This window comes from Hyperolius riggenbachi, chromosome 11, assembly GCF_040937935.1.
Source record: "Hyperolius riggenbachi isolate aHypRig1 chromosome 11, aHypRig1.pri, whole genome shotgun sequence".
NCBI lineage: Eukaryota > Metazoa > Chordata > Amphibia > Anura > Hyperoliidae > Hyperolius > Hyperolius riggenbachi.
In genome coordinates this window covers 3974662-3987473 of record NC_090656.1, presented here as the reverse complement: position 1 = coordinate 3987473, position 12812 = coordinate 3974662, and the positions used below count along the sequence as shown (strand labels likewise).

Here is a 12812-nt window from a genome sequence, read left to right as displayed (position 1 = left end):
GCATCCGGCAGGTGGCGCTGTTGTAGCGAATTTCGATGCGCTGGGTTGTATCTAATTCCATTCATACTTCAACGTAGTACTGTGTGAATGGAAGCGTCGCAGGTGGCGCTAATTACATTGATACTTGATAACAATACAGTTTTAATGGCAAGGAATACATTGTATTTGAAGTGGCCGGCACTGGCACTTAATGGAATTCAAATGAAGGCGGCGGCAATGTAACAGATGAAGCCGCCGCCTTCGTCTGTTCTCCCCCTTTGCCCTCTCTACTATACAACCCTGCCAGCTGGGGGGGGGGGGGGGGGGGGCACGCCTGCCCCCCCCCCCACAGTCGTTAGTCGCAAGGAAACAAGCAGGATTCCCTGCCGCGACTAACGACTCTGGGGGGGAGACGCATGTCCCCGCAGGCTGCCAGCATTGTAGAAGTGAGAGGAGGGCAAAGGGGGAGAAGAAGAAGAACAGAGGAAGGCGGCGGCTTCATCTGTTACATTGCCGCCGCCTTCATTTGAATTCCATGTAAAAGTGCCGGCCACTTCAAATACAATGTATTCCTTGCCATTAACACTGTATTGTTATCAACGAATCAATGTAATTAGCGCCACCTGCGGCGCTTCCATTCACACAGTACTACGTTGAAGTATGAATGGAATTAGATACAACCCAGCGCATCGAAATTCACTACAACAGCGCCACCTGCCAGATGCGCCCGGCTAACGGATAAGTACCCAGTAAAATATCCTTCTTTATGACTTAAATTCTGCAAAAATTGAAATGCATATTAAAAAAAAATCACACACACACACACACAAAACCACCTGTAAGTACAAGGTAAAATTTTCACATCAAATTATTATGAAGTCTATAGGCTTTAGAGCAGTTCTCTGAAAACTACTTTTTCCGCACTTATACATTTTTAATCAAACGTTGAACAACTTTTTTCACCATTACCGCACGGTTTCACCAGCCTTTACTCACCCTCAATTTTTGTTAATGTGGGAAAATGTCAGCAATTTCTCCTTAAAAGTTTGTTTTACTGCACATGTATTGTGAACAGAGCCCATTGTCAGATATGACTGGATTAGCTGCAGGTTTCTGCTGTGATTCAGACACTACTGCAGCCAAATAGATCAGCAGGGCTGCCAGACAACTGGTATTATTTAACAGGAAATAAACATGTCAGCCTCCATATACCTCTTACCTCAGGTTACTGACACTTATAAAGGGACATAAAAATCAGATGCAATGGGAGCTGCTCCCTCCAGTACCTTTACCTTTGTGACTGCTCTCCCCATCTCCAGAGGCACTGCTCATCCCTTCCCCACCTCTCCTCCCTGACTTATTAACTGCCAGTTGCCAATTAACAAGATGACACCCCCCCCCCAACTATTAACAGCTGACAGTCATTTCCCTCCATGATCCACAGCAGTAGAGACCAGGGTCATGCCCCTCCCAGCTGTCAATCTTCTGGTTGGCCCCTCCCCTTCTCTGGACCCGCCTCCACACAGGTGCGGCTGTGACATATCTCCCCACAGCTATCCCAGGGGAGAGTTATGTCAGAGACTACATCTCCCAGAAGCCCTTTCGGCCAGGCACAGCTATCACAGGGGAGAGTTCTGTTAGAGACTACATCTCCCAGAAGCCCTTTCGGCCAGGCACAGCTATCACAGGGGAGAGTTCTGTTAGAGACTACATCTCCCAGAAGCCCTTTCGGCCAGGCACAGCTATCACAGGGCAGAGTTCTGTTAGAGACTACATCTCCCAGAAGCCCTTTCGGCCAGGCACAGCTATCACAGGGCAGAGTTCTGTCAGAGACTACATCTCCCAGAAGCCCTTTCGGCCAGGCACTTCCTGCTCCCTGGGCTGTTACCCTGGCAACCACAGCACACAGCACTCACTGAGGAGACACAGGTGGCTGTCAGTGGAGGTTTCTAGGCTGCCTGCATGTTGTAAACTTTATTATTATTATTATTATAATATGTTATTCCCTCTAATTCCTCTTCACTCTATTATTGTGATTATTATGTTATTATGTTTGTTTGTTTGTTTGTTATTATTAGTGGAGCTAATAACAGCAGCAATAGTAGTACTGTTACTTTTATTGTTGTCCTTTCTATTTGTTATTATTATTATATAGACATATTATTATTTTTATTATTATTATTGTGCAACTGAATATACAGTATACTGTAATAGGAAATGCAATAGCTTACACCATTTACATATTTTTATAATCAATAATGCCGCGCTCACAGCGGGGAGGTGTAACGGTCACTTTGTAACGCGGCTTACCGCACAGCAATGCACCGCCTAGGGGACGCTCGCAGTGCGGCAGGAGCGTTGCGGTGTAACAGGACTCTGTAACGCGGCTTACCGCACAGCAATGCACCGCCTATGGGACGTTCGCAGTGCGGCAGGAGCGATGCGGTGTAACAGGACTTTGTAACGCGGCTTACCGCACAGCAATGCACCGCCTATGGGACGTTCACAGTGCGGCAGGAGCAATGTAGTGTAACAGGACTTTGTAACGCGGCTTACCGCACAGCAATGCACCGCCTATGGGACGTTCGCAGTGCGGCAGGAGCGTTGCGGTGTAACAGGACTCTGTAACGCGGCTTACCGCACAGCAATGCACCGCCTATGGGACGTTCGCAGTGCGGCAGGAGCAATGTAGTGTAACAGGACTTTGTAACGCGGCTTACCGCACAGCAATGCACCGCCTATGGGACGTTCACAGTGCGGCAGGAGCGTTGCGGTGTAACAGGACTCTGTAACGCGGCTTACCGCACAGCAATGCACCGCCTAGGGGACGTTCACAGTGCGGCAGGAGCGATGCGGTGTAACGGTCACTCTGTAACGCGGCTTACCGCACAGCAATGCACCGCCTATGGGACGTTCGCAGTGCGGCAGGAGCGTTGCGGTGTAACAGGACTCTGTAACGTGGCTTACCGCACAGCAATGCACCGCCTATGGGACGTTCGCAGTGCGGCAGGAGCGATGCGGTGTAACAGGACTCTGTAATGCGGCTTACCGCACAGCAATGCACCGCCTATGGGACGTTCACAGTGCGGCAGGAGCGTTGCGGTGTAACGGTCACTTTGTAACGCGGCTTACCGCACAGCAATGCACCGCCTAGGGAACGTTCGCAGTGCGGCAGGAGCGTTGCGGTAACGGTCACTTTGTAACGCGGCTTACCGCACAGCAATGCACCGCCTAGGGAACGTTCGCAGTGCGGCAGGAGCGTTGCGGTGTAACAGGACTCTGTAACGCGGCTTACTACACAGCAATGCACCGCCTATGGGACGTTCGCAGTGCGGCAGGAGCGATGCGGTGGAACGGTCGCTTTGTAACACGGCTTACCGCACAGCAATGCACCGCCTAGGGAACGTTCGCAGTGCGGCAGGAGCGTTGCGGTGTAACGGTCACTTTGTAACACGGCTTACCGCACAGCAATGCACCGCCTAGGGAACGTTCGCAGTGCGGCAGGAGCGTTGCGGTGTAACGGTCACTTTGTAACACGGCTTACCGCACAGCAATGCACCGCCTATGGGACGTTCGCAGTGCGGCAGGAGCGTTGCGGTGTAACGGTCACTTTGTAACGCGGCTTACCGCACAGCAATGCACCGCCTAGGGAACGTTCGCAGTGCGGCAGGAGCGTTGCGGTGTAACAGGACTTTGTAACGCGGCTTACCGCACAGCAATGCACCGCCTAGGGAACGTTCGCAGTGTGGCAGGAGCGTTGCGGTAACGGTCACTTTGTAACGCGGCTTACCGCACAGCAATGCACCGCCTAGGGGACGTTCGCAGTGCGGCAGGAGCGTTGCGGTGTAACGGTCACTTTGTAACGCGGCTTACTGCACAGCAATGCACCGCCTATGGGACGTTCACAGTGCGGCAGGAGCATTGCGGTGTAACGGTCACTTTGTAACGCGGCTTACCGCACAGCAATGCACCGCCTATGGGACGTTCACAGTGCGGCAGGAGTGTTGCAGTATAACGGGTTACAGCATCGTAACACACTTGCTGCAGTGCCTTACCAATAAACGGACCTTACCTGTAATGGTGAAGCATATTTTTCATTGAATGTATGGTTCACTTTACCTGACGCACTGCAAGGATAATATGGAGTGCTGCTGTCCCCATCCATTGTGTTTTCCGTATCAAGCCTAAAGGTAGACCCTAACAGTCCAATTTCTGGCAAAAAATCGTTTGAGCGATCAGAAATTGTGATCGGATTGGTTGTAAATAATCTCCGTTGATGGGCACAATCGATTACAAACGATTATAAAAAATAGTCACCCGATTGGATTTTCTTCAAACCAAAATTTGGATTTTCTTGTTAGTTGTGATTGATAGGAAGCCAATATTGGTTCCTTGTTGGTGTAGTGAACAGAGATGTGGCGAACGGTTCCCGAACCGTTCGCCGACGAACATCTCCAAATCCCTGGGGCTCTTACTACGCCTTAGTACGCCTGCGCTGCCTGGCAGAGCGCGTCCTAGATCGCGCTCCTGTTGCCGGGCACTTTTTGCGCGTGTGCGTGACATCATGAGTGACGTCACGCTCATGCGCAGAGAGTGCCCGGCAACATGAGCGGGATCTAGGACGCGCTCTGCCAGGCAGCGCAGGCGTACTACTCTGGGTCAGTGCGACCCGGAGTAGTAAGAGCTCCAGAGATGTTCGCCGGGCGAACAGTTCGCCACATCTCTAGTAGTGAACGATTTTTCTTCCGATCAGAATGATCTGATCGCTCGAACGATTTTTCACTAGAAGTTGGATGGTTAGTGGCCACCTTAAGGTCTGGAACCCAATAAAAAGAGCAAAACACGATCGCAACTCCTAGTGATTTGTGATAGCGTTTTGCAAGCGATTTTAGGAATTATTTTCCCTGCTCCGATACAATGCATTAGAATGGAACCACTCCCAAAACGAAGCATGTCCTGCGATTGCGATTTCCTTAATCGCTCTACTGAAATCTGTCCCATCCATTTACATTGGCAAAGTGTTTAGGGAAATCGCTAGTGATTGAAAGCGCTCCCTAAACGCTCAAAAAAACCCCTCTCTAGTGGGTTCCAGGGCTTAGGGCAGAAACCCACTAGCAGCCTTTTCTATGCGCTTGTGATCTGAAAAGCTCTTGCTCATGCAATGCTATGGGGGATTGTTATAAAATCACATCGCTCCAGTGTGCACACACGCATTGCATTACATTAGCAAGAGCTTTTCACATCACAAAGCGCTCAGCAAAGTGCTGCTAGTGGGCTCCAGGCCTAAGGCTACATTCACAGTGGGTGTTGCATTAGCTGTAAAGGCAGGAAAGAAACGGAAAAGTCGTGCCGACCGTTATGCATGCGTTGCATCGCATACAGTGAAGAGTTTAGCCAATGAAAAGTATGCTTCACTTTGGGAGAGCGGGGTAAATGGTGTAGGAGGATAGATACCAGCGGGAGGCACGCAGAGAGCAGCCCATTGTGGAACACTGTCCAGCCACCTTGACCCAATGCTCTCTTTGTATGTTCGTCACAAGCATATGTGGAAAGATTGGCAGTTGAATTGCTGGTGGTTTTAATTCAGAATAAATGTTAGACGGTATTAGGGCCGGTTCACACGGACGTCTGTGCTGCGTCCACATTTACAAGCGTTCAATCGCTGAACGCCGAACAGCATAAATCGTCATGTCGTTTGAACAGCGGCTGACAAAACTGTTTGCCTGCGGTTGTCAGCATTCGAGTGTTCGCGTTTGATAGCTTTCCTATGAATTCTGGTCCATTTCCTGTCAACCGCATACCTCCAGGACGCCGTTCGCGTGCTTACGACGGCAATTGTACGCGTTTACCGCTGACGTTTGTCAATCGCAGCCGTCAATAGAAGTCGCATGAGGCATGACTGCCAGGCAACTGGTCAGTGGCGGACATACGGCCGTGCAGGCCGTGCCGCCGCACAAGGGCCCCTGAAGTTCCGCTGCTTCAGGGGCCCATTAAGTATTGCAGTTTTTTTTTTTTAATTTTACCTTTTATTTTTATTTTAACCTGGGGGGCCCCTACTCCTGTCCTCCCCCCTCACATCGGCCCCCCCTCCCCCTCCCCCTCATGCGATGCGGCGGGAGAGCAGAAAATCCAGGAAGTCTCCGCCGGGGCTGCAGCAGACACTAGAGGCTGCTGCCGCTTGGTCTCCCGTGTCTCCTTTGTACACTGCTCGCTACTAAACCAGGAAGTAGCGAGCAGTGTACAAAGTTGGAGACACGGGAGACCAAGCGGCAGCAGCCTCTAGTGTCTGCTGCAGCCCCGGCGGAGACTTCCTGGATTTTCTGCTCTCCCGCCCGCCGCCGCCGCCGCCGCGCATACCGGGAGGGGGGCCCCGAGGTGAGTGAGGGAGGATAGGAGTCGGGCCCCCCACCCGGATAGCTACACACCCATCCACCCGGCTACCTTACCCACCCGGCTACCCACACACCCACCCGGCTACCTAACCACCCACCCAGCTACCTACCCGGCTACCTAACCACCCTGCTGGCTACCTACCCACCCGGCTACCTACCCACCCGGATACCCACACACCCACCCAGCTACCTACCCGGCTACCTAACCACCCTGCTGGCTACCTACCCACCCGGCTACCTACCCACCCGGATACCCACACACCCACCCGGCTACCTACCCGGCTACCTAACCACCCACCCGGCTACCTACCCACCCGGCTACCTAACCACCCTGCCGGCTACCCACCCACCCACCCGGCTACCTACCCGGCTACCTAACCACCCTGCCGGCTACCTACCCACCCACCCGGCTACCTACCCACTCGGCTACCTAACCACCCACCTGGCTACCTACCCACCCGGCTACCTACCCGGCTACCTAACCACCCACCCGACTACCTACCCACCCGGCTACCCACCCACCCGGCTACCTAACCACCCACACATCTACGCACTCACCCGGCTACCTACCCACCCGGCTACCTAGCCACCCACCCGTCTACCCACCCGGCTACCTACCCACCCAGCTACCTAACCACCCTGCCGGCTACCTACCCACCCACCCGGATACCTACCCACCCACCCGGCTACCTACCCACCCAGCTACCTACCCGGCTACCTAACCACCCACCCGGCTACCCACCCGGCTACCTAACCACCCACACATCTACCCACCCGGCTACCTAACCACCCACCCGTCTACCTACCCACCCAGCTACCTAACCACCCTGCCGGCTACCTACCCACCTGGCTACCTACCCACCTGGCTACCTACCCACCCGGCTACCTACCCACCTGGCTACCTACCCACCCGGCTACCTACCCACCCGGCTACCCACCCACCCGGCTACCCAACCACTCACCCGGCTACCTAACCACCCACCCGGCTACCTACACACCCACCCGGCTACCTACCTACCCACCCACCAGGCTACCTACCTACCTACCCACCCGGCTACCTACCAACCCACCAGGCTACCTACCTAAAGACCCACCAGGCTACCTACCCACCCACCCAGCTACCTAACCACCCACCTACCCACCCACCAGGCTACCTACCCACCAGGCTACCCACCCACCCGGCTACCCAGCCACCCACCAGGCTACTTACCCACCCGGCTAAGGGCTGCCTACCTACCTACCCACCAGGCTACCTATCCACCCAACCACCCATGGGAGCTGCGCGCTGGATGGAGGCTGGGACAGGAGGTCTGCTGCTGCAGGTGAGTAAATGGTTTTTTTTATTATTTATTTTAGCAGGTGTATGTTCTGGGCAGGTCTGCCACATGATTGCGTGTATGTTCTGGGCTGGTCTGCCACATGATTGCATGTATGTTCTGGGCAAATTTGCTACATGATTGCATGTGTTTTCTGGGCAAATCTGCCGACATGATTGCACGTATTTTCTGGGCATATCTGCCGACATGATTGCACGTATTTTCTGGGCATATCTGCCGACATGATTGCACGTATTTTCTGGGCATATCTGCCGACATGATTGCACGTATTTTCTGGGCATATCTGCCGACATGATTGCACGTATTTTCTGGGCATATCTGCCGACATGATTGCACGTATTTTCTGGGCATATCTGCCGACATGATTGCACGTATTTTCTGGGCATATCTGCCGACATGATTGCACGTATTTTCTGGGCATATCTGCCGACATGATTGCACGTATTTTCTGGGCATATCTGCTCACATTATGTGTATTTTCATGAGAAAACCTGCTCACATTATGTGAATTTTCTGGGGAAAGGGTCACCAAAACCTGGGCCCACTGTCTTTGCGTTGCACTTTTCAAGGGAACCTGAGGTGAGAATAATATTGAGGCTGCCATATTTCTCTCCTTTTAAGCAATACCAGTTGCCTGGTTGCCGTTCTGGTCCTCTGCCTCTTATTCTTTCAACCATAGACCCTGAACAAGCATGCAGCAGGTCAGGGGTTTCTGACAATATTGCCAGAACTGAGAAGATTAAGCTGCATGCTTGTTGCTGGTGTAATTCAGTTTATTACTGCAGCCAAATAGATCAGCAGGGCCGCCAGGCAACTAGTATTGTTTAAAAGGAAATAAATATGGCAGCCTCCATATCACTCTCACCCCGGGATCACTTTAAATTACAGTTAGCTCCGCCCTTATCCGGTCATTGCCACGCCCATTTTTTGCCGCGGCGCTACGCGCCGCAGGTTCTATCCACACCCATTTTTTGCTGCGGCGTGCTTCGCGCGTCGTAGGTTATAGCCACGCCCATTTTTTGCCGCGGCGCGCTTCGCGCGCCGCAGGTCAGGGGGGCCCACAATTGATATTTTGCACAGGGGCCCACTGCTGCCTGTGTCCGCCACTGCAACTGGTATTATTTAACAGGAAACATCCATATTCCTCTCAGTTAAGCTTCCCTTTACATCAAGCAATATGCCCTACTCCCTGATCTACTTACCTGGGGCTTCCTCCGGCCCCTTACAGCTGACATGTCCCAGGCCACAGCTCTGCTCTCAGTCTTCATCCCGGGGTCCCCGCACGGTGCAGAGGGTGACCTCAAGGTCGTCCTTACTGCACCTGCGTGAGCACCGCTCGTCAATCAAGTCCACGTTGTTTGCAATGTACTGCACAGACACAGAACTACTGCGCCTGCGCAGTACACTATGGACAACGTGGACTTGATTGGCAGCGGCGCTCTTGATGGCACAGCAGAGAAACCGGAGGGGACCCCGGGCCGGCGGCTGAGAACGGAGCTGAGGCCTGGGACATTTAAGCTGCAAGGGGCTGGAGGAAGCCCCAGGTAAGTAGGGTATATTGCTTGATGGCTCCTTTAAGGGAAGGTCCCGGCAAGCAGTGACAAGAGCGAGGAGGACCCTGGAAGTCTCTATAGGATCCAAAGGCTTCCCTTTTCTCAGGTAAGTATTTTCTTAAAGAAAACCTGAACTGAAAATTAAAAGTCAAAATAAGCATACACAAGTCATACTTACCTCCCATGTAGTCTACTCCTCAGTGTTTTTCTCCTCTCCCCGCGTCCTGTTTGTCCACTGTGATCAAGGGAATTTTCCGTCCTCCCATTTTGAAAATGGCCATTACCCCATAACAGCTTCCTGGTCAGCACACAGTTAAACTGTAACATTGCCCACTTGAGCCATAGGGAAACATGGACATTACCTGGCACATCAGTTGTCCTCTCAGCTATAACTGACAGCAACTGATATATTTCAGATCTGACAAAATATTGTCAGAACTGGAAGGGATCATTGTCAGAAGAAAATGGGGAGCTTCTGAGAGGAACTGATGACAAGGTAACTATGTAATGTTCATTTGAAGTTACCTCATGTGTTTATTTTAAATATTTTTACTCAGTACAGGTTCTCTTTAAGTATCTTAGTTAAGTATTACCTTTTTGTCCCAAGCTTCAGCACCTTTCCTCATTCACATAGCTCCCAACTGTCTCTCTTTTGGAGGGACTGTCCCTCTTTGGGAGCCCTGTCCCTCTGTCCCTCTTTCCTCCTCATTTGTCCCTCTTTCAGGACTTATGTACAGAAATATGTAAATATATGTATTTTTCTACTGAAAAACTGTCTTTAAAGTGATCCTTAAGTGATCAAAAGAAATTGAGTTTTACTCACCTGGGGCTTACCTCAGCCCCCTGCAGCTGATCGGTGCCCACGACGACTCGCTCTGATGCTCCGGGTCCCGCTGGCGGCCACTTCCGGTTTCGCCGTCAGGACCCGTCAGGCTGGGGGACGCGGCTGATACTATGGCCGCATAGGGGTGCTATTTAGGCTGGGAACGCGTAGTATCAGCCGCGTCCCCCAGCCTGACGGGTCCTGACGGCGAAACCGGAAGTGGCTGCCAGCGGGACCCGGAGCATCAGAGCGAGTCGTCGTGGGCACCGATCAGCTGCAGGGGGCTGAGGTAAGCCCCAGGTGAGTAAAACTCAATTTCTTTTGATCACTTAAGGTTCACTTTAATATACAGTACTCTAAATGTTATTCATATCCTTTAAATGGATATATTTCTTATTTTCAAATGTTAATACGAAGTAAAATGCACCAGGATAGGATAAGGACCAGTGTGGTTTGAATTATAAAACAACATATTTTTTTCCTACTAAATCTTTATGGTATGCAAGACTAGGGGTGTGTCGGGGGTGTGGCAGGGGTGTGGCCTGAGTGTCCCTCTTTCTTATCTCAAAATGTTGGAAGCATTCACGGAGTAGAAAAAAATGGCACATACTGCAATAGCAACTTTCTGCCACATCATTGTAAAGCACGGTACACGTAATTTACCATGTTGAAGTGCATGATTCTGGTGCAGGGCGTACTGCCGGTAATTCTCTATCACTGCGGCAGAATGTTGCACTTCAGAACAGTAAATTATGTTTACCGATGTGTGCTTTTCAGTGATGCTCCAGAAAGTTCAGTGTGACAGGCGGCAGGGGTGATACATTACCAGCTCCTGGAGGACCCTCTGCATTTGTTAGTTTGAATGAGCCCGGCAGCCAACCAATCACTATTGCAGCTTCAGTCCCCGCATGGCGATTGGTTGGCTGCAGGACTCTTTCAAACTAAACAGGAAGTGGAGAGGAGACGGGATCGCCGGGACAGGTGATGTATCACAGAGGCCGGGAATTACATCTTATTGCTAAGGTTATCTAACGTTTTAGGACATTTATGAAATGTTAAATAACCTCAGTAGCAAGATGCTATAATCGGCATCACCCGGCGCCATTTTTTCCCGGAGCCTCTTTGTTATGTACACATGCACTCACCCCATATATGGCCTCAAGACCTCTCTAGTGCTCCTCCCACTCTCTGGATTTGTCTTCCTTGTACTGCCAGGCTTGGCCCTATCTTTGGAACCTTCAAACAGGCCCACAAAACCCCACCTCTTCATACTCACCTACCCATCACTATACCTCCCAACTTTTTGAGATGAGAAAGAGGGACACTTAATCCACGCCCCCGTCACACCCCTGATCACGCCCCATCACAACCCTAGTTATGCATACCATAAAGATTTCATAAGAAAAACATGTTGTTTTATAACTCAAACCACACTGGTCCTTTCTATCCTGGTTCATTTTCCTTCATATTAACATTTAAAAAAAAAAAAAGTAATATATCAATTTATAGGCTGTGAATACAGTTTAGAGTCAATCACATTTTTTAGTAGAGAAATATATATATTTACATAGAGAGAGGGACAAAGTCCTGCAAGAGGGACAAATGAGGAGGAAAGAGGGACAGAGGGACAGGGCACCCAAAGAGGGACAGTTGGGAGCTATGCATCACTGCCTTCACCATTCCTGAGACACTGGTAACTACAGGAGGCCCCTAATGGGAAAAATTAGAATAATGACCCCCCCCCCCCAGGAGTCGGGCAAACATAAGAGTTATTGGTAGCAGGTAGTAACAGGGCCACTTTATCTGGCCAGTGACTATGAACTGAGTCTAATTAACCACAGTTTCATTGGTCATCAAACACTAAGATATTGAGGTGGAGTCCCCCTATAAGAAGGTTCTGTGCATGCCTGACAGCAGTAATTGATAAATACACGGACGGCATATTTCAGGTGCTGCTCAGAGGAGACATGGAGGTCCCAGAAGACAGTCAGACTGAGGAACATATACATGACCCCGAGGAGGACGATATCCTGAGTGAGGATGAACTGAGGGACATGCAAGAGCAACTGTCACAGATCGAGGTGACCGAAGAGGAGGATTTACAGTAAGTACTGATTACAACCATTGCGTTACCCACAAAATCACCATACAGGAGTCACAGGAAGCTGAGGTGCTCAGTGACATGCTAATAATGGTTTTTTAGTTAAATTGCCTTTACGTTTCAGTTTTCAGCTGGCTGTAATTGTTCCAAAACCATCTCTGAGCACAAACTCTGCTTATTTTCTTGCCTGGAATCTGTTCTGTTTCAGTATAGGAGAGTCAGAGATTTCCTCTTCCTGCATGAGTTACCAGCTGCACAAAGCTGGAGGCAATGGGCTCAATTTACTAATTATTTTGCAGAAAACAGCTGATTTTACCAACAATTTGTTAAGTGTCAATTCACTAAGGCTGTTACCGCATGGAAAAGTAAAATGACAGACTAGTGAGGTAAATTACCGACTTGAGTGATAAATACCTCCTAAACGTCTGCTATTATTTAGTATTTGTACATTATAGTATTTATAATTCGCAAATATTAAAGCATTTGGTAAAAAAAGTGAGATGTTCGATATTTTACCTCCACCCTGGTCACTAACAGTAATCCATGCGCTAAACAGAGTAGGCTAAGGAGCCAGCCAGTAGGAGGAGCCACCCATCCTACTCCTCACTCCATTGGTGCCGATACACT

At 50.5% G+C, this 12812-nt stretch overlaps 2 protein-coding genes across 3 annotated transcripts in view; one reads left to right on the top strand and one right to left on the bottom strand.

The window, feature by feature from the left end:
• LOC137537583 (pancreatic secretory granule membrane major glycoprotein GP2-like) overlaps window positions 1-1572 on the bottom strand; it is a 43217-nt gene extending 41645 nt beyond the window's left edge. The window contains exon 1 of one of the 2 annotated variants that reach the window (XM_068259456.1): window positions 1266-1572. In XM_068259456.1, the coding sequence (XP_068115557.1) occupies window positions 1266-1292 (27 nt within the window). In that variant the 5' untranslated portion in view covers window positions 1293-1572. The remainder of the gene's footprint in view (window positions 1-1265) is intronic. The other variant, XM_068259457.1, reaches the window with a different exon arrangement.
• Window positions 1573-1824: 252 nt separating this feature from the next.
• The window catches only part of DRC7 (dynein regulatory complex subunit 7), a 68441-nt gene continuing 57453 nt past the window's right edge, over window positions 1825-12812 (top strand). Inside the window, 2 exon segments of the mRNA XM_068259940.1 lie at window positions 1825-1946; window positions 12034-12188. Coding sequence (XP_068116041.1) covers window positions 12052-12188 — 137 coding nt within the window. The 5' untranslated portion in view covers window positions 1825-1946; window positions 12034-12051.